The 19,026-nt window shown below is 52.5% G+C and overlaps 6 protein-coding genes across 6 annotated transcripts; 3 read left to right on the top strand and 3 right to left on the bottom strand.

Moving 5' to 3' along the window:
* Positions 1 to 470: 470 nt before the first annotated feature.
* J4E92_000995 (uncharacterized protein) lies at positions 471 to 2,285 on the bottom strand (the record flags this gene model as incomplete). The annotated part of the gene is made up of 1 exon (XM_051492409.1): positions 471 to 2,285. One exon carries the CDS (start codon positions 2,283 to 2,285, stop codon positions 471 to 473), a length of 1,815 nt encoding a protein of 604 aa, XP_051357921.1.
* A 1,218-nt stretch (positions 2,286 to 3,503) lies between these two features.
* Positions 3,504 to 5,771, bottom strand: J4E92_000994 (uncharacterized protein; the record flags this gene model as incomplete). Its single annotated transcript, XM_051492408.1, has 1 exon — positions 3,504 to 5,771. One exon carries the CDS (start codon positions 5,769 to 5,771, stop codon positions 3,504 to 3,506), a length of 2,268 nt encoding a protein of 755 aa, XP_051357920.1.
* A 493-nt stretch (positions 5,772 to 6,264) lies between these two features.
* Positions 6,265 to 7,637, top strand: J4E92_000993 (uncharacterized protein; the record flags this gene model as incomplete). Its single annotated transcript, XM_051492407.1, has 2 exons — positions 6,265 to 6,940; positions 6,988 to 7,637. The coding sequence occupies 2 exons, from the start codon at positions 6,265 to 6,267 to the stop codon at positions 7,635 to 7,637; spliced, it is 1,326 nt and encodes a 441-aa protein (XP_051357919.1).
* A 270-nt stretch (positions 7,638 to 7,907) lies between these two features.
* On the top strand, positions 7,908 to 9,115 carry J4E92_000992 (uncharacterized protein; the record flags this gene model as incomplete). Its single annotated transcript, XM_051492406.1, has 2 exons — positions 7,908 to 8,514; positions 8,568 to 9,115. 2 exons carry the CDS (start codon positions 7,908 to 7,910, stop codon positions 9,113 to 9,115), a joined length of 1,155 nt encoding a protein of 384 aa, XP_051357918.1.
* Positions 9,116 to 9,156: 41 nt separating this feature from the next.
* Positions 9,157 to 12,960, top strand: J4E92_000991 (uncharacterized protein; the record flags this gene model as incomplete). Its single annotated transcript, XM_051492405.1, has 6 exons — positions 9,157 to 9,163; positions 9,498 to 9,974; positions 10,509 to 10,678; positions 10,727 to 10,816; positions 11,136 to 11,152; positions 11,736 to 12,960. 6 exons carry the CDS (start codon positions 9,157 to 9,159, stop codon positions 12,958 to 12,960), a joined length of 1,986 nt encoding a protein of 661 aa, XP_051357917.1.
* An 834-nt stretch (positions 12,961 to 13,794) lies between these two features.
* J4E92_000990 (uncharacterized protein) lies at positions 13,795 to 15,581 on the bottom strand (the record flags this gene model as incomplete). The annotated part of the gene is made up of 3 exons (XM_051492404.1): positions 13,795 to 14,157; positions 14,207 to 15,465; positions 15,527 to 15,581. The coding sequence occupies 3 exons, from the start codon at positions 15,579 to 15,581 to the stop codon at positions 13,795 to 13,797; spliced, it is 1,677 nt and encodes a 558-aa protein (XP_051357916.1).
* Between the last annotated feature and the right edge of the window lie 3,445 nt (positions 15,582 to 19,026).

The following is a 19,026-nucleotide window of genomic DNA, read 5'->3' as shown; positions in this document are numbered from 1 at the left end:
GCAGCTGGCAGAGAACCAGCGGTGACGGCGGTTGTTGATCCGCAAGATGAGAACGCCCCGTCCCGTCCACCTAATTTAGTCTGACAGGAGGCGCATCCGCATCAAACGCAATATCCAGATGAAAAAATGTCGGCAAGACGATTGTGAGACGCCAAACTGAGTGAGCGACGCTGGATAGGCTGATTGCGGTAAATCGATGACGGTAGTTCATTCCACCGTAACCCAACTAGGTATAGCGTTTCCACAACTTCTGAACCGGGCTGCGACAGCTGAGTCTTGGTGATTTTATCCTACAAATAGCGTCGCATTTGTCATGTCTGCCATCATGTTGATGCATGCGATTGGATTAGTTTCGCAACGAGGACATGTATAGTTACAACATATGTCGTGTGCACGGAATTCCGCACATTTCGCAACAAGCGCATCATTTGTAGCGGAACACCGATCGTCATGCGATATCTGATTATGCCTTACAGAGTCTCTACAAGATCTTCCCACTCGGCATCCAACATGTACCCGTGTCCAAAGTCTTCTTCACTAGATGATGAGTAAACCAAGTCTGGATCGCCTTCTGATGCTAGGTAAGTGCTGACCCCTGTCAACTCACGCAACCACCGATCGATTCTTGGTTGTGAGTTGTCTGCTTCAGAACAGGGTCTCTCGCCTGGCTTCAGTACATATGCGTGTCCCTCCCAATGTATACGAGGCATTTCACTGCTTGGACGCCAGCCATGAAATGTGGTTTTGATGGGCCCAGATGCCTCTGCAGCACTCCCAACTTTGATGTTAATCCGGTCATCTTCATCGAGACCGTTCACACTCGACCAGTCGCTCATGTTCGATTGATCGTTTGAATTAGACTGAGCGACCATGCCCGGTTGATCATCCGAACCAAACTGATTACCAACGCCCGGTTGGTCGACCGAATCAGACGACTGATTGTCCATGCTCGATCGATCGTCCGTATCAGACTCACTGTCCATGTACGACTCGTCGTCGGTACCAGATGGGGCTCCCATGTCTGTCTCATTTTCCATAGTTGCTTGGTAGTCCTCCATGTACGAGTAAAACTCCATCTTCATTAGGTCCCTGAAACCTTCGTCGTGAATGGCGATGACCAAAGCTTTCAGCTCAGGTAGGGCCTGCCTTTGAGATGATACCAAATCGCGAAGTTGATGGCTATCAGGCGTCGTTTCGCGATGGGTGGGATGGAGTGACAAAAACTCCAGAACTGGAGGTAGCCGCCAGCACCAACGATCTTGCTCCAATATCTTGCACTCGTAGTTCATGTTCATACCGGGCTGATACTTGTGCAAGATGGCCCCAACGTCCAACATCCTCCACACGTCCACATTTGTATCCAGTCGCCTCAAGGCAGTGAAGTGTCTTAGCGATTCGATTAGATGGCTGGAGTCACTATCTTCTTCTTGCGGAGTCATCCAACTGGGTACGATGTCCAGATACAAGTCTTCTAGGGTGTTTTTGAATGAGTCAAGCATGGTGATAAGCTCGCCTGCTGTGAAGTTGTAAGGGCCCATAGCTAATCCGTATGAAAAGTATAGCCGCTTTAAACGAGGGGACGCTGAGAGGAGCTTTTGCATCTCCACGCACGTGAAAGCGCAATTCGGAAGATGAAGAGCAGTGAGCGCCCCGAGACCAAGAGGTAGAGCAATTGGCGGCGATTCGAGGAGGTCTCCTCCAGCTTGATACCAACAGCTCCCTCTGGCCAACTCTAGGGTTTGGAGCGAAGTGTTGTCCATTATCTGGTTTAAAAAGGACGCAGACCATGGTATAGCCCTATCATTGGCGGCGGTAAGCCTGACTAGCTTTTTGAATCCATGCTTAGGCAAACGCCAAGGTAGTATGATTTGGTCTGGGTTCATGAGAACGGTGTGCAGCTCAAGTACTCGAAGATTTGGGAGAAGGGCCAGAACGAGTGCGACCAGTGCATCTTCATGCCCAGCACGCAGAACCTGGCAGAACATGAGATCATAAGGAGGCCACCCAGCACCCTGGCTTTTCTTCATGAGAAGCTCTGTGTACCAATCTCGCTCACGCCAATTTGAAACCAAAGCTCCCTTTGAGGTAACTTCCGCGGCTTCATATGGGACGATGATGTCGATGACATTTGCGGCCTTTGCAGCTTTCGTATACGCGTCGTACAATTCTTCGGATATGATCTCTGGACGGGGTCCGGCGAACTTAGAGTCCCAGAAACCCAGCTTCATCTTCCTGACATATTTTTCCGCAATATCGGGCCTTGCAAGGATGCGGTCGATGAACATGGAAAGCGATTTCCCGTGAGGCTGTATGTATTCTCGGTAGAGTGACGATTCCGCGTGCTTCTGAAGTTCTTTACATGTCAGGCTCAAGTTGAGGAGATCAACATGTGGAAGGAGCGCCGTGATGTGCTGAGCCAGTTCGGCTGGTAATTCAACAAACAAGGACGACATGTCTGAGAGAGAGAGAGAGCCCCAGTCGTGCTCAAAGTCGCTGGTTGATGACTGCTCGATGCAGCATGCGGATGCTAAAACAAAGTATTGATGTGGCACGTCGTGAAAGTTGGGTGAGGTAGCGAGCGGCGCCCCCAAGATCCGAGGCCGGCTTGCAGGCAGCCCACCCTTGGCCCGCGCACTTCAGCCCGGTTATTGCGCTCTCATGGTAGGCCAAAGACATGCCATCGCCATTAACCCTAGTCCAGCTCATATTCAGTATGCAGCCGTTTCGTCGGCAGGAAAGAGATGGTGCAGATGGAGGTTGCGCTGGAGGCGGAAAATACAGTTCACGACCAGCCCACTCGTTTCCGGGCATAACCACTACGTCTTGACGCACATTGGTGTTGCGCCGGTCAAGTCGGATGGTCATCGCCTATGCTGCGAGCTCGCGCATTGTTGGACTAAGAGGATCATGTATCACGAAGCAAGATAGCAGAGTGCAATGCCGCGGTGGTAGATGCGGGGAAAGCGATCACAACATAAAGCTGAGATCGAGGACGATCGTGAATGATATCCACACGCAAGCATGGATTGCAAATTTGTTCTATACTGGCCACTGTCTCGCGACATGTCCAAAGACTGCCCATGATGCTGCCACAGCTGTCGGTGACGTGTTGCTGCCGCTAACCTTGGAAAGGCTGGTGCGTGCTAGCGTGGCATTCTCGCGTCACAGGGGGCGGGCAGCACTTCACGTCGTCAAACCTCCGCTTGTCACTCTTCTCAGGCCGAGAGTCAGGTCACCATATCAAAATACACCCTGAGTGTTCGCTTTTCACGTTGTATTTTCCTTCTTCTATTTTCTATTGTCCATGCTCAGCACCCTTACGCGTGTCTGCCAAGCCCAGCATCGTCCACCACCGGGAAGCAACCCTTGACCGAAAATGTGGCCTGTGTCTCGACGTGAGGGCGGCAGTGCAACCCTGTTCAATGATGCGAAAGGCTGACCGGGGCGACAGCTGGAGCAAGCCAAATGTTCCTATCGCACGGCTTTTTAGTCGCAACGCAACCTCAGATCCATTTCTCGAGACTCCGACGGTCGTCAGGCTCATGCCTGCCATGGTATCCCTCATGGTATCGTGTATCGCCTCCTGCAGTCCTGCTCTGAACACCCTGGCCAGAATTCGCCCCATCAAGCATATCTAGCTCAAAAGGACCGCCATGTGCACCTCTGCTCTTGTCCGCACCAACCCACCCACCGACTGGAGTTCCTTTGCGTTCTTCTCGACGCGGGAATAGATTTGTGTTGTACGTCTGCAACCTAGCGCCAGCAGGACTCATCGTTCTATTCTGCCCTGGGAGCATCGGTACGGGAGGCGGCAGAGTTAGATCTTCTGCTGAGCTATCACGAGAGTTACCCTTGAGCACGGAGCGAATATTTTCTTTCGAAACGATGCGCGTAACGCTGCGATCAGACTCATCGCGCAATAGCCGTTGAGGACGAGCGCTGTTGGCAAGCCCACGTGTACTGTTCCATCGCTCGGGGCTTCTGGATGACACGGACGGAACGGTATGCTCCATTCCGGGCCATGGTACTGCTCTGGGCGGAGAAGTACCCGGCCACGCAAGAGGGTTTGGTGTCGCCTTGCGATGGATGTCGTTTGACGCGATACGCAGATCGCCGGTATATGCAGTTGGCTTAATAGGCACAGGAAGCCTCGTGACTGGCTTTGAGGGCTGAACGCGTTGCAGATCTCTCGCAGTGTCCTCGCGTACAGTTTTGAGCTTTGTCAACGAGATCTCGTCGTCCCAACCACTGCCCTCGTAGCTTGGAACCCGTGCATCCGGGTGTGCTCTTCCCTTCTCGATCGTTGGCGCGACCCGCATCTCAGGCTGGTACTTGTGGTGCAGTGGCTGTGGTATAGCACTCAACTGGCCCATGGGCGAATATATCGATTCGTCCGTGTCGTCGCACATTTGCATGCGCTGATGGCTATCGGGAAGGATGAGAGTGTCTGAGTTATGGGTTGACGTGTAGACACTCTGGTCAGATGGCTTGCGCACTGTATCAGGACGGGGCCATGGTGTGATGATAGTGGTATCTGTTGAGGCGCCACTCACATGCCTCTCGGTTGACGAGGGCTCGGAAGGGCGATAAGCTGGTGTTTCATCAGGTAGATGGATCTGTCGTGTTACACCATGCAGCGGACTCTTCGGCTCCTCCTTCGACGCCATTCTGGATATGCCTCGAGACAGCGAGCGGCGGATGCTATCTGAGTACCGTCTGATTGGGCTCTCGCTGCCATCCTGGTCTTGTCTGCTGCGGTCCTTATCGGGAGAGCTGCTCTTTCCTGAGCTTCGGCTACCGTCACGCTTTATCACCTGGGGCTGGAAGGCCCTCGCTTCGCCCGTCTTCTCTGCGGCCTTCCTGCGTTCTGCTCGGGCTCGCTGTTCATTCAACCACTCCTCCATCTTATGTTTGAACTTGGGCCGTTCAACCAAACCGCCATACTGAGGGTACACATCGCGAAGCTCCTTCTCGGCCTCGTCGTACTGCTTTCGCGTGAACACTCCAGCACCACCAACACGTTTGTGGAATGTTGCGCCTTCATCACTGACGGCCTTCTTCGGCAAGGAGATTATGCGGTACGGCGTGGGCGACATCAGGCTTCCTCCAGGTACCAAGACGTTGTCCTTGGGAAAAGCGAGACCAGATGGGCACCGCTCTTCGATGTAAAGCGCGAGGCGACCGTAGTGTCGTCGGCCTTTGACACTGTAGGAAGCGCGAACAGCATTGACGATCGGCACAAAGACTATTTCCCAGGCTGTGCAGATGTTGCGGAGCTCGAAGTAGTCAATGTTCCACGGATTGCGCGACTTGCCGACCTTGAATACCTGCAGCAACCAGGCGAAGAGGTGTTTCTCGTACGCCTCCACAGTCCAATCACTCTTGTCGATTACTCCATGCACGCTGGAGTCCGATGTGTACTCCGCGCTGTGCTTGTCGGCGCGTGGGTCATAACGGTGTACACCTTCGTCGAATCGTGTATAAAACCACAACAGGTCTGTGCGAGACACACCGTCCTCTCCCTCCTCTCTGGCTATCGCCGTTGCACGTGGTACCGCCTCCGGTTGACGCAAGAATATCGAATCGCGGAACACAGCCCATGGCTCTAGGAACGCAGCGGTCGCGAGGAAGCGCTCTTCGAGACTGTCCAAGTTGGGTAATTGCAGTAGCGACAGTGCGTGTTTGAGCTCAGGAGGGATCTTTTCCTTTTCGCTGCGCGTGAAGAAGTCGCGCATGTTCTTGAGTCCTGAATTGGTAGGAGAGTGCGCCATCTTGGCTGAGTCGTGGGCGCAACGATTGCGGCTTTGATTTGTGGGGAAGGTTTGGGCTGTTGTTGTTGAGTGGCAGGCCACAATATCGCTAGCGCTGTTCCTTTTTTGCGTCTCAGTGAATGCAGATCTATTCAGGCGGCAAGATTATAACATCTGGCTCGGGATCGCAAGGCAGCGGTCTCACCTTCACTAGGACCCCCGAAAGTCCGCCGCCATACGCTCCGCATCTGTCGGAACTGGAGGCCAACGAACCTTGCGAGTGGTAAGATGCATTCGGTCGTGTAGCAGTGATGCCAATATCGCGACTACGGGCTAGCATTCACTTCCACAGTTGCTGCATCGACGGCGACCCCAAGCCCCGTTGTTGCGCCAAGCCGAGCTAGCCGGTCATACCTTCCATCATTATAAGCTGCGAATCTCTGGTATCCTCTTCTCTTATCTGATACTTCTGGAACTCGGACTCACTGAAAGCAGCACCCCGACAATCACAGCCATGCTCTGCAGTATTCCCGTGGTCTCCTTCCTGGTTTGCGGCGCGCTCGCTGCGGTAGTCCCCAAGCTGGACCAGTTTTCGAGCCTGCCAGATCAATCTTGCATCATTCCACCCATTACTGATGAGCAAGTCGAAGCTCAACTGGCCGCTCATGCTACGGATATCACGGATACCGCAGATACCACAAACGGTCAGGATTTAACCCAGTATGGCGGTGCTTCACTGTTCAACTATATCAATTGGGGCGGTCCACAGAAATGGACCGACATCGTTTCCCCAGGTAGATCATTGGTTGCTTACTGCTTCTATTCTGAGACGGACCGTGCCAGGCTACTTGAGCGCGTCGAAGCAGCTGTAGCCCTCTGGAAAGCTGCTCTAGGCGGAGAGCGTGGTAGAGACAACGGGCATGATCTTCAATTCAACGAATGGTATGACTACAAGGCGTCCAAGCATCACTTGTGCTATGATCCGAACCCCGAAAACAAACAACAGTGGAACCCTTCGTTGCCGACTACAACGTTGGTGATCAGTCTGTCAGAGAAGATGACCAACGGAGCTTGGGCGACTATGGGGGCTGGCAGCGCGGCTGATAGAGGCAAACCCTGGAAACTCCGCTTGTCAATCGGCCCAGAGACGGCTGCCCTGGTCGTCGCGCACGAGATTGGTCACGTGCTCGGTATGTCTCAAACAAACAAATATCATGATCATTACTGACAGTTCAAGGCATGGGTCACGAACACCAGCGCACAGACCGCGACAAACACGTTGAGTTCGATTGCAAAAAGTTGAAAGGCTACTCGGACGCGCTCGCTCGGGCCCGAAAGGCTCTCCCGCAATTCAAGGACCACCAGCTATGTCTGTTCGCAGACTACTCCAAGAAGTTTCAGTTCCCCGCTGTCCACTATACCATGTCCGTGGCTTATGGTAGCCCTGCCCAGTACTGGTGGATGAAAGCTGATACCGAGTACGACGTGGACTCTATTATGTCGTATAGCAGCTTCCAGCATGCCAACGAAAAGTGCGCCGAGGGAGACCACCCGGAAGAATGCCCATTGAGGAGGTGGAAGGTGCCTGGAGATAAATCGCAAGGAATAGCGTACATCGAAGATGCTGAAAAGCCGAGTCCAGGCGACGTCCGCTGGGTCCGCACCAATTACCCATACCAAGGACCCCATATCGACTCAGTCGAGAATGCGGGCATACAAGATGAGAATGAGGAAGCCTCAGATGAAGACTTTGATCGAAATCCATACATCGAGCGAGGTAAGGTGACTGGCGAAGATCCCAAGGTTCTAAGGATGTTGGATCGTCAACGGGCGAAGCTGGTAGAGGAAGAGAAGGCTGCCAGAGATGTTGCCAGTGCTGCTATTTGATGCAGTTGCTCAAATAGTCCGAAAAAATCCGGGGCGCCACAAAGGCCGTGCATTCGAGGCTTGAGCGTCCGGCGAGTGTTTTCGAGTAGCAATGCTCTTTCACCAGAATGAGCCTTGTGACTCAAATGCGTAATTGGCCGATGCGCGTTGCAGTCGGATTGCCCCTTGTGATCACGAGTACATTATGGCATCTGCACTTATCTTAAATACTCCCTTACACTCCCTATTCCCAACATTCCTTTGCTCTTATCAACTGTTTCTAGTATCATCATGAGATACCTCCCGGTCTTTGCGGCGGCTGCCATTCAGGCGATAGCGGCGTCTATTCCCCCAATATCCCCTATCTTCTCAGGTCCATGCGCTATCCTACCTCCGTCTAACGACACCGAAACTCCAACCTATGATGGGATGCAATCTGGCGCTACATCTCTCTGGGGTCACGAAGGCAGTGGAGGCCCCAAGAAGTGGACGGAGCTCTACATCAAGGGCATTACGTTGATACCGTACTGCTTTCCGACAGAAGAACATCGCAAAGCAAATGTTGAGAAACTAGAAGCAGCTATCAGAGTTTGGATGACAGCTCTCGGCGGCGGACCGTCGCCGGGTACAAACCACAAGATCATCTTCTCGGAGTATGTTGACTTCTCACAGAACCCAAGGTACTGCATAGATGTCAACAGTCCAGCTGAGAGCAAATGGAATATGGCTGTACCATACAAGACAGTCGCCATCTGGAAGGACGATGGCGTGGGCAAAGCCGCGGCCGCATCCACTGTGGGCATGGGTGATACGCCGGGAAAGCCTTGGGATCTGAACATGTGGATAGACGTAGAGGCCAGCGTCACAACTGTAGCACACGAACTTGGACATGTCATGGGTACGTTGGACATTTCCCGCGATCTCGGATGTTACAAGATTGACAAACAAAAGGAATGATGCACGAGCAGCAACGCTCAGACCGTGATAGGTACATCCATTACGACTGCACAAAGCTCACCGACTACCGCACCGCCCTCGCACGCGCGCGTGAATCCGACCCAAGCACGACGACCGACGAGCTGTGCAACGACGTCACAATTGCTGATAGATACAACTTCAGCGGCCGCTCCTACACCGATACTGTTCTGTACGGGAAATCCGAGGATGGCTGGACACTGAACCCCGATTCACCGTACGATGCGAATAGCATCATGCACTACCACAGCTACATCATGGGTAATGAGAATTGTCTGAATGGCAACCAGGCGGAGTGCCCAGTAGCGCGTTACAGGGACAGTACGAATCATGATCTCGGATATGAGATGATTCCTATGTGGTCCAGGCCGAGTTCGTGGGATGTGGCGTGGGTCAAGACGCAGTATGGGTGGAGGTATAGTGGCGCTGAACAAGGTGCCCAAGATGGCGGGGAGATTGGTGAGGCTCGTTTGGAAGAGCTCATCGAGCGGGGGCGAAAGCTGTATGTTCAGGGTCAAGTTTAGTTCTGCTTAAGACTTTCATCATTCGTTTGTTGTACATCCAAATGGCGTGTGGGCAATCTAATCGGGGGTCGCGCACACTCACCTTCACCTCGTCTATCTAGCGTGTCGCACGTTCCAGGCCAATTTCCATTAGCCAGACTACAGCGACTACCTTCTTCATCCACGTTGCGACAAGACTAACCAATCCGCCAAAATGAATCGGCCATGTCGCTCACTCCGGAAGACCAATCAAGAGTTATGGTCAGGCCTGGAGAGAACACCACCCATTGATAAGCAGCGTAAGCATCCTGTAGGCTAGAGGCCACACAAATTTAACAGCGGAAGAAAACTCTCCTGCACACTCAGTTCCTCCGTTTTTGATAGTTGACTGACCAATAACTAGCTCCTCCCAAGAAGCGTAAGATCGAAGGCTTTGCAACGGCTACAGCAAAAATGCAACAACGTCACCAAGAAGAAGCGGCAGAGATGTCGCAACTCACCAACGAACTTACGTCCCTCCGAAACGACACTGCCTCTATGATACAACTCAAGCGTACCATCAGAGAGCAAGCTCAGAAGATCGAAGTGCTCACTCGCAAGTCGGAGGTGCGAGCCGAAAAGGACACCCTCGAAAGACAAGCTGAAAAGATCGACATGCTCAAAGAGGAAAGCCGCAAGTGGAAGGAGGAGTACGCTAGGCAGGTCGAGCTTGCTCGGGAGCTAAGGAAATCGGTCGACCATACAAAGAACGAGAAGAAGACTTTGGAAGATCGTCTCAAGCATGGGAGGAGAGCTCATGAAGAGCTTCAGCAGGCCTTGTCGCGGGAAAAGAACGAGCGGCGGGTAGTCGAGCAAAGGCTGCAGCAGCATCTGGATTTGTGTAAGGCACCTGCTGAAGCTTATGACTATTATGGAAGGCGACTGTGGTAAAGCGCGAATAAGCTACTCATCATGAGGATCTTGGATCGTGCGACTCCGGAAATCTTGCCTTCACCTGTCACGCCATCTTCTCGGCTTGACAGGTACCGCAGCAGCCTTCGTTTCGGCATTTGTATTCTAGTCACAACGAATCTTCCTGACTCTAAATTTCGTCAGCATAGTGTAGACAATGAACAGTAAAACACTAATCGACCTTGAAAGCAAACCCTTCGTATCTAAGCCGCCAGCTTATAACGGCAGCTTCACTAGCTCCTACCCTAATAGACGATCACAAGAATGAATCACGATCAGACTTCCACCGATATAGCGACTCCGAGTGCCAATACAAGTTATCCGAAGAACCTTATCCTTAACATAGGAGGCCGAGAGTTCAAAGTTGCGCGCAACACTCTGGAGGCAGAGTCAGGCCTTTTCCAACGCTAGTTATCCGTCTACTACTCTTGGACGCCCGAATTAGACGGCTCGTACTTTCTAGATGCCGACCCTGACCTTTTCGAGCACCTCCTCCGCTATATGCGTCGTCCTGAGGTATTCCCGCTGTTTTACAGCGTGATGAACGGCTTCGACTATGACTTGTACAATCGCTTGGAAGCTGAAGCGCTGTACTTTCAGATGAAGAAGCTGTATGAGTGGATTAAAGCAAAGGTACTGATATTCAATTTATGTGTACGCTTGATACTGACATGCAGCTAGAAGTACCTCACCGCCATCAAAGTTCAAACAACAAATCCTAAAGTCCGCGATTTTGCAAGCATCGGCTTGATGCATCCCGAGATCCTTCCCGTAAGTAAGACTGAGGAGTGGTGCGTTGTTCCACGAACTGAGCAAGAGTATCTCTGTCCACGTCGAATACGGCCTCACAAAGGTCGTCCGGACAGGTGTGGTCGGCAATGCCATCGGAGGCAGGCGGGATTTGCCGTAGAGTATGAGGAAGTGACTTCTCTGGAGATGGTCAGCGTACAGAAAGATATAATATTTGATGAACGGGTTTGCAGGGTGAAGTAGGAACACCAGAGATCGGGTCAGGCATAGATTGCGAATGAAGGTTGAGTACACTGGAGTATACGCCAAAGGCTGAAACTTGATGGACGTTAGGTCTTAGAAAAAGCCCGGGTCTGGGTATATCGCTAGCGCACGATAGCTTTCTCAATATATGAGCTTCTATGTACCCGTCTCCGAGTGATTGATGTCATGGTGTCAAAGTGGTGCATTCTTCGTATTGCGATGAGCTGCTGAAGAACGCCGCCGTGTCCTGGTGCAGCTGCTTTCCTCTTTGAGACACAATGAGCTCGTAGGGCTGTCCAGACACTGCAGAGGAGTGCGGACCGCTAGCGATAAGAGAATGTCGCGATTCCCCGCTGCTGGTGATTGGGAAGGCAGGATGCAGCCGCTCCGCTAGGCCATTTATGGTGACTAATTTCCGCTTTTCTCCCGAGCCTGCAAAAGCGAACGGAAAGCATCTCGAAGAAGTCGTATAACGGAATTTAGACCGATTCTACATCTCGTCTGCACTCATCTGCGCGACTGGGGTCAATGCCGCGGCCTGCCGGAATGAGAGCCTTCTTCAAATTGAAAGCAGGTGCAGGCTGCCCACCTGACCGCGCAAACGCTCCAAGAATCATCCCTGCTCACTGCTTTTTTGCTTCTATTGGTTCACACATTCTATTCATCTTTGTTTCTACTTGACCATGTATCCACGTAGCATCCTCTCGGGCCTGCTGCTGGGCGCATTGCCCTTCCAGACTTCGGCCCAAGATGACCCACCAACAGACTGCACTGGTGTCAATGGCATACGCCCAGAATGTAGCAGCCAGGAATCCGCATACCAACGAGACTTCTTCTACATCGGTGGCGGCTACGTCGACTCCGGCATTCCGGGCCAGCAGATGTGGAGTGACCAGCTTTATGTCGAAAAGCTGACTCCCGCCAGCAAAGTCAACAAGCCTTACCCGATGGTCTTTGTCTCCGCAGGTGTTAACTCAGGCGCAGAATGGCTGAATACGCCAGACAACCGCAAGGGATGGGCTTCCTACTACCTTGATCAAGGCTACCAGGTCTACATTGTTGACATCGCTGCCAACGGCCGAAGTGGCCAGCAGCTCCTCTCCAAGTACCCTTTACGCCTTGGATCTACAGACACAATCAATGAGCAGGGCTTTACAGCTCCGGAGAACTTCGACCAGTACCCACAGGCGAACGTACATACGCAATGGCCCGGAAACGGATCTCGTGGAGATCCAGCTTTTGATGCCTTCACTGCCGCCAACGTTCCCATCTCTTCATCGAACGTGAACGTGGAAAACACTATGCGCACATCTGGATGTCAGCTTCTCAGTATGATCGGCCAGTCATACACAATCTGCCACTCAGCTGGCTGTACATACACGGCTATCTGGTCGGACGCATGCCCTGATCTGCTGCGCGCCAACATCAACATCGAGCCTGGCAACATCCCACATACTTCTCTGATCGGGAACACGACTGTTGCTGGGGTCGGTCGTACTGCGGCGCGGCCTTGTGGCCTCACATACACACCGCTGCAATTCGATCCGCCGGTAACGAACTGCTCGACCATTGCGACAACTGAGGTCGGCCCAGATGACCCTGCCAAGCGCTCCTGCATTCTGCAGACTGGCACCGTCCACAAGCTCACCCAACTTAGCAAAGTTCCCTACATCATGATCACGGGCGAGGCCAGTCCGCACATCACGTACGACCACTGCTTCGTCGAGTACTTCAGGCAGATGGGCCTCACCAACTACCAGTGGATCAAACTTGCCGATATTAGTATCAAGGGCAATGGGCACTTCATGTTCCTGGAGAAGAACAACCAGGATATCGCCGCGGCGATCAACTATGGTCTCGGGCAAATGAACGAGAGCCCAGCTGCTCCAGGTCATCCAGGCCTTCCAATCTCTATGGAATGAGGGAGGTAGCTGGCGAATCTGATGTACATAATTGGAAGATCGGCTGCAAAATGGAACTAGCATGCTGCGGTTTTGACTTCGTGTCACTTTCGAATCGAGTGTCGAGAAATCTTTTCTGCCCCAGACCAATGCTTGCGTACTGTACTGGTTGAAGGCATGCTTACGGCGTGATGCTAATGCTAATGCTTGCTGTCTTCATAAATAGATAGAGAGCAGGAATAACCCAAGCAACACGATATCAAGAAAACATTGGCCTTGATAACGTTCATCGTATTTGTATGCGCTGCCGCTGATCTTTTTTTAGACTCTGATCGGAGCGTGTCTTCACGTCACTTCAGCGTTGAATTTCTGCTTTGACGCCTGTTGAAGCGTATCATCTGCCGTGCTTTCCTTCCATATGTCCGCGCGACTCGGCTTTCGGAGGTGGCATTACCGCGATCCTTATAATCTCTTAACAGGACGTTGCTCTTGTCTCCACGGTGCGCCAGCCGATCCAGGGCTCGTAGGCACTCATTTAGGTGAGACTAATGAGTGATCTCACTGGACTTTTGTGGTTTTCCTGCAGCAACAGAGGAGCGTTTACCAGGCCTTGGCCAAAGCCTGGTGCATCAATCATGTTGGTATCTTCGATAATGAGCAGCATGCCATGGCTAGCTCACGTCTTGTTGAGGGGTTTGGGCGCTTGCTGACAAGCGCCTGTCTTGCGGACGCTAGGTAACCGAATCGATAGGGCACGACTGCCTGTGTGGCCATGATTGAACACGTTGTGCAATCGGACATTTTGTGCGTATGTGGATGATACTGCAAAAGCTCTTCTGCGGCAGTCCAGGAAGATCAATAGGTCCCGTCCATACTCATGCTCGATTGAAGTGAGGGCGACATTGAAACGTCGGGACTTAAGGACGGGTAGGTAGAGGGAGCAGACATGGAGCGGTCGTGCCACTCGTCGTGTTCCTCTTCCGGCGAGGAGAGCTCAAGCAACTTTTGCGGCGACCCAGCGGAAAGTCCAAGCATAGTGAGCTTCTCTTGCAGTATGCTAATGACAGCAGGATTGCCACCACGAAAGGAGGCCAGGACTTGCGCTAGCGAGTGGATCAGATCTCTAGGTCCAACGTCGAAGTGAGATTCGTGGTTGAGAGAAGGCATAATCATCATGACATCTGCAAGCGAGTTGGCAACATCGAAAAGTTTCGACTCCTGTATACACGTTAGTGACATTCTACTTTTCTAGCGAGATAGTCCATACCATGCCGGGCCCATGCGCCTCAATGCTCTGGCGGGAGAGGCTACTCAGATTGCTGAGGACGTTTTGAGCGACTTTGGCGGGAAAGCGAAATGAGAACTCCTCATCCTGGCTGGCGCGACTGCTCAGATTCGTTACATTGAGGGCATGCTGCCACAAGAAGATGCGCATCCATTGCTGCGTCATTGTGATGTCTGCGCGCTGGAGCTCGTTTTCGAGGCTGCGGGGGTCCTCATCACTGCTAAGCTGTTGCTGAGCTAATGCAAGGGCATGGCGCGCAGCTGCTGGTTCGGCGGTTATGGTGACATCCAAAATGTTGAACAGTCGGCACAGCTGTACAAAGGCAGGTGTGACCGACCCATCGTGCAGGTCCTCCAGTCGAGGCAGATTGGGGGCGCGCTTGAGTGTTGTCGGCACGTCGTGTTGCAGAGAATGTGCTCGCTCTGTGATGAAGAGGAGCCAGTATACTCTCAACGCATATTGCGTTTGCTCCGCGGTCATGTGTTCGTAGTGGTTCGCCTTGTGCAATCCTATGATGTGCGCTTTGAAGATGGCCTCTCCAAGCAACACTGTGGAAGCATTCATCCTCCCAACGTTTGCCGAGTAGACATGTAGGAAGAAGCTGCTCAGCAAAGAGAACACAGTGACGTTCTCCAGATGATCGCATTCGTTCCTTGCCTTTTTTGCTTCCATTTCAAATGTGCCACTCGGGACGTGGTAGTGGCCCTCCAGTGGACTACCCGATTCGTCCATAGAGAACTGGCTCACTATAGCAGCAGATATCGCAGTGGCTAATGCATAAGCTTCCAAATCATCGGGATGAGTCAAAAGACGTGCCGTCAGAGCCTCTGCATCGACCACCGGCCATATACCGTATCCGCGTGCAGAATAGATATCCAAATATTGCGATAGGCAAGCAATCGATATCCTCTGAGGCTCGTGAGGGGTGGCGGAGAGGGTTGGACTCAAGATATCCGGCCAGGCTTTGGGTTCACCATCGGCATCGCTCATCAAAGAGATGGGGTCAAGGTAGGTTAGCTCGGTAGATACTGGGCTTCCAGCGTCAAAGCTCGTCTCGCTGTTGCTTCTTGACCCCTCATCATGGGTGCCCTTGCTGCGTTCCTGCAGTCTCCTGATTGCGGCTTCCGTGGTCCGTCGTGGTCCTTTTGGTCCGCTTTTTCCATGCGTTTTCAAGTAGGTGCAGTCCCAGCTAGCGGCTTCGCATCTTGAACATGGCTGGTTGCCATCACATCGCACTTTCCCTGGACGAAGGAAACGTAATGTCAGTCGTGTCACGAGCGTTGACATGCACCTAACACTCACTGACAGAACAAGGGTCACACGCTCGTCGCGTTCCTTTCCGTGGGGCCATGGCCATTCTGGGGCCAAGGTACTAGCCCGTTTAGATAGACAGCCTTTGCGAGACACGGGAAATCGTCATCTCAACATGACACGGATGGATCGGGATCATGCACCAGACTGGTGGCGTCTTTGTGTGAAGGTGGACTGGAATGTATTTCGGGAGAAAACGATGACTGAACGAAACACAGAGATATAGAGTCCATACAGAACGATGTCGTAGGGGAATGGATGCGGCTGATGCTGGAAACAAAAGGTGGAGATGCGGCTGCAGGTCGGTTGATCCTGCCCACTTGAGGGGGCGATATGAACCAATCAGGTCTAAGTGCCGCCGTTGACCGCTGTGGTGCCTCGAGCCAGCTAATCGTTCCGACAAACAGGCCGAGAAACTATCTTCTAGAAGCCCCATGGAAGGAAACACTCGCCGACCGTGCATGGAAAAGATAAGCGAACTGTTATATGATTCGATTACTGGCCTTCTAGAAGCTTACCGAGCGCGTCGTAGTGTAGTTCCTTTTGAGCATGGCGCTGGACACGGGCCTGCGATGATGAAAATTTTGGTGTTGAGGGTGCAATGCAATGCGCTGTCCCAGCAGATCGACCAGGAATATTCTAAATCGCGCGTCCGCATCCGGCAAAGGTGGTGATTGTTCCCCTGCTATAAGCCGCAGCATCGCGGCCATGATGCGGCTACGCCCGGTGTTGTGAGTAGAGGCTGTGTGTGAGGCTGACTTGGTGATGGAATGCGCGTACGTGACGTAACCTTGCAATGCGCCATTTCTTAGCGCGCCCGACAGCGGGCGCATCAGCCCTTGGGATCGCGCGCCGAGGTCGAAGACGCGAACTATCCTCGTGCGACTGCGGCCGACTATTGTACAAGACAGCGGCACATCCCATAGCGATCTTGGAAGTCTTCTAACGCTGGTTATTGAGACCGTGCTCTGTTCCATGGAATCGTTGATGTATCGAGACTCCAGGCTCTGGAAGAAACACGTGGGTATGGATGTAGCAGTGTTAGGCTGCCCCGCTGATGATGGAGGCTCTAGGCCCGCAAAAGACATGGTGGTAATTGTTAGCAGTGAAGTCGAGAGGATTAGGAACGACAGGAGAGATGCAGCTCGTCACCTCGAGCCACCTCAAACGGTTATACAGAAAGCCTAGACCACTGGTGGCGCACCCTGCTCACGCGCTGCGACGTCAAATACGCCACGAAGGCTGGGATCATGCCAAATCTCATTGGAACCGGCGTTGGAGGCCATCGCATTATTGTCGGCCAACTGGACACGGCAAATTAAACAACAAGGAGTAGTGGTTCAAGACGTGACTCGTCCAGAGTCCTCTTCTGGATGAAATTGCTAGCATCGTTGCCCTGGGGAGACTTGCTTTTCCGTTAAGACAAGACGTTGCATCACGTGCGCGTGATGGACCTACGACGATTACTTTGCCATACCCACGTGGCAAAGTCTGCAATGATGCGCAGCAGCGTGCGGAATTTCCGCAAGAGCGACGTAGCGCTCATGGTCTAACATGGCTGCGTTCTTAGCCAAAGTGGGCCACAAGTGTTGTGCCAAAGAGATCTGGAGCGTGCATAGTGATGTAGTTTGCTGGTGCGACTGACTTCTTCGGACTTGCACCCGGTGTAGATTTCCAAGGCAGAAGTAGTGCCGTCTTAACTGCCATGCTGCCTTGGTATTCTATGAGATCATACGTTCTTCGCCTCGATGAAACCGCGACGCGACAGAATTCAGCACTGGATGCTACAGCGACGTCATATATGCCTGGCATCCGAGCCGCGAAGGACAGTACGTCCGTTTCATATGGTAAAATGTCTAGCTCGCATGTGGGCGACTTATCAGAAGTGCTGGCAATACGAAAATCCGGGGAAGATAGATTGCATTCCTCGCTAAACGCCGCGACGCAATTTAGGCATATGAGCGCTATCGCAACATCCACGGTTGGACGTTCACATTGGCCCAGATCGTAACATTACGATATCGCTGCTGCGAAACGCAAAGCTTAACGTGATGGTTGGTGGACGCAGAGATGCGTGGATTGGGCGAACCTTGAGCAGTTCGCGGTCGATCAGATAGTTCCAGCTAATTCTGGATTGCGCTGCAGGAGACGTGGATGAGCTTCTCACTCTACAGCGATGTCAGTGGCGCCGTAGATACGAGGCTGCTGTCTATATAAACAGTTGTTTCGTGATAGCCAAAGCGATATCACTACCCAACAAGCTGTCAACTTACTTACTCACTCACCCCCACAAATCGTGAGACTCAATTCCAACACCTCCCTTGATCGAAACTGGATCATCTGTCATCAAACGTTAAGATGAAGGTCCTTGTACTCTTCGCCGCGATCGCTTCCATCGCTCTTGCTGCGCCAAAAGACCCGTACCCCGCGCCCTGTGGAAGATCAGACCCATCGGGCATCTGCACCACCAAAGCGACTTGTTACAAGAAGGGGGGCTTCTACGTCCAGCGCGACTGCAGCTTCTATAATGTGCTCGACATCGGTTGCTGCTACTCAATTCCGGATGAGAAGAAATGAGGGTCATGCCAATGCGGCGAGGGGATAGAACCAAAGGAGGTGGTGATTACGCATCGGATCGAAGGAACTGGGGAGGAGGCTCGAAATGTCGTCCATAGGAAAGCTCGAGAGGTGCGAATTTGCATATGTAATACACCGAATTAAGCGCTGTGCAGAACCATCATTCTATCGTAAGCACCCGTGGTAAGATGTGACGGGCGGTGGTGAAGTAGAGTCGCGCGTGCGTTGCGCATATGTTTGCATGCATCCGAACAGTGTCGCGAAGTCGAGTGAAGGATCAGGAGAGACGGAAAGAAGCAATGACCGAGGCATCACTAGGTCATGGATGCTCATTCGTCGGTCGGCCGCTACCGGAACGCAATCCCGCATCTCCCCGTTTGTCCACGATGGTCAAAATAGACGAGACTAAAAATTCCTCATCGTTTCTCATGCTCTTTCTGAATCGCCCTGGTTCTGAAATAGACGCCCCACTTTGCTGCGAGGTGTTGGTAATACAACGCCATTGTTCATCTCGTCCCGCCTGTTGAGCGTCCCCCACACTATTGTCAACACAACGCCAAGATGGACCCAGATCCAGGTACTGAAAGCTGTTAAGCGCTATCAGAGGCGCGGAAGGCTAGAACCACGTTGCGACGTGAGAGACAAGTACGTCGCCTTGAGATGCGCTTCCCGTCATTGCGCGGACTCGGTGGTGCTCATGAGCCGGTACTCTCATGGTGCATCTGCTGGCCCATGATGACTTCGACTGACGCACCGACGTCCTTGGTCTTCCTTGCTCATCTTTCTTAGGAGTCTCAAGGCTGATATGGCTACTCAATCGCTGGACCACCGCGTGTCTGCCAATCGGACCGCAGAACTACAAGATACTCGGGATCAAGACTATCGCCAGTGTAAGACCATGGAGAATATAAAGC

Source organism: Alternaria infectoria (assembly GCF_024043175.1).
Source record: "Alternaria infectoria strain BMP 0036 chromosome Unknown scaffold_1, whole genome shotgun sequence".
Lineage (NCBI taxonomy): Eukaryota > Fungi > Ascomycota > Dothideomycetes > Pleosporales > Pleosporaceae > Alternaria > Alternaria infectoria.
Note: the sequence above shows the minus strand (reverse complement) of the source record. Positions and strands in the feature narration are given on the sequence as shown.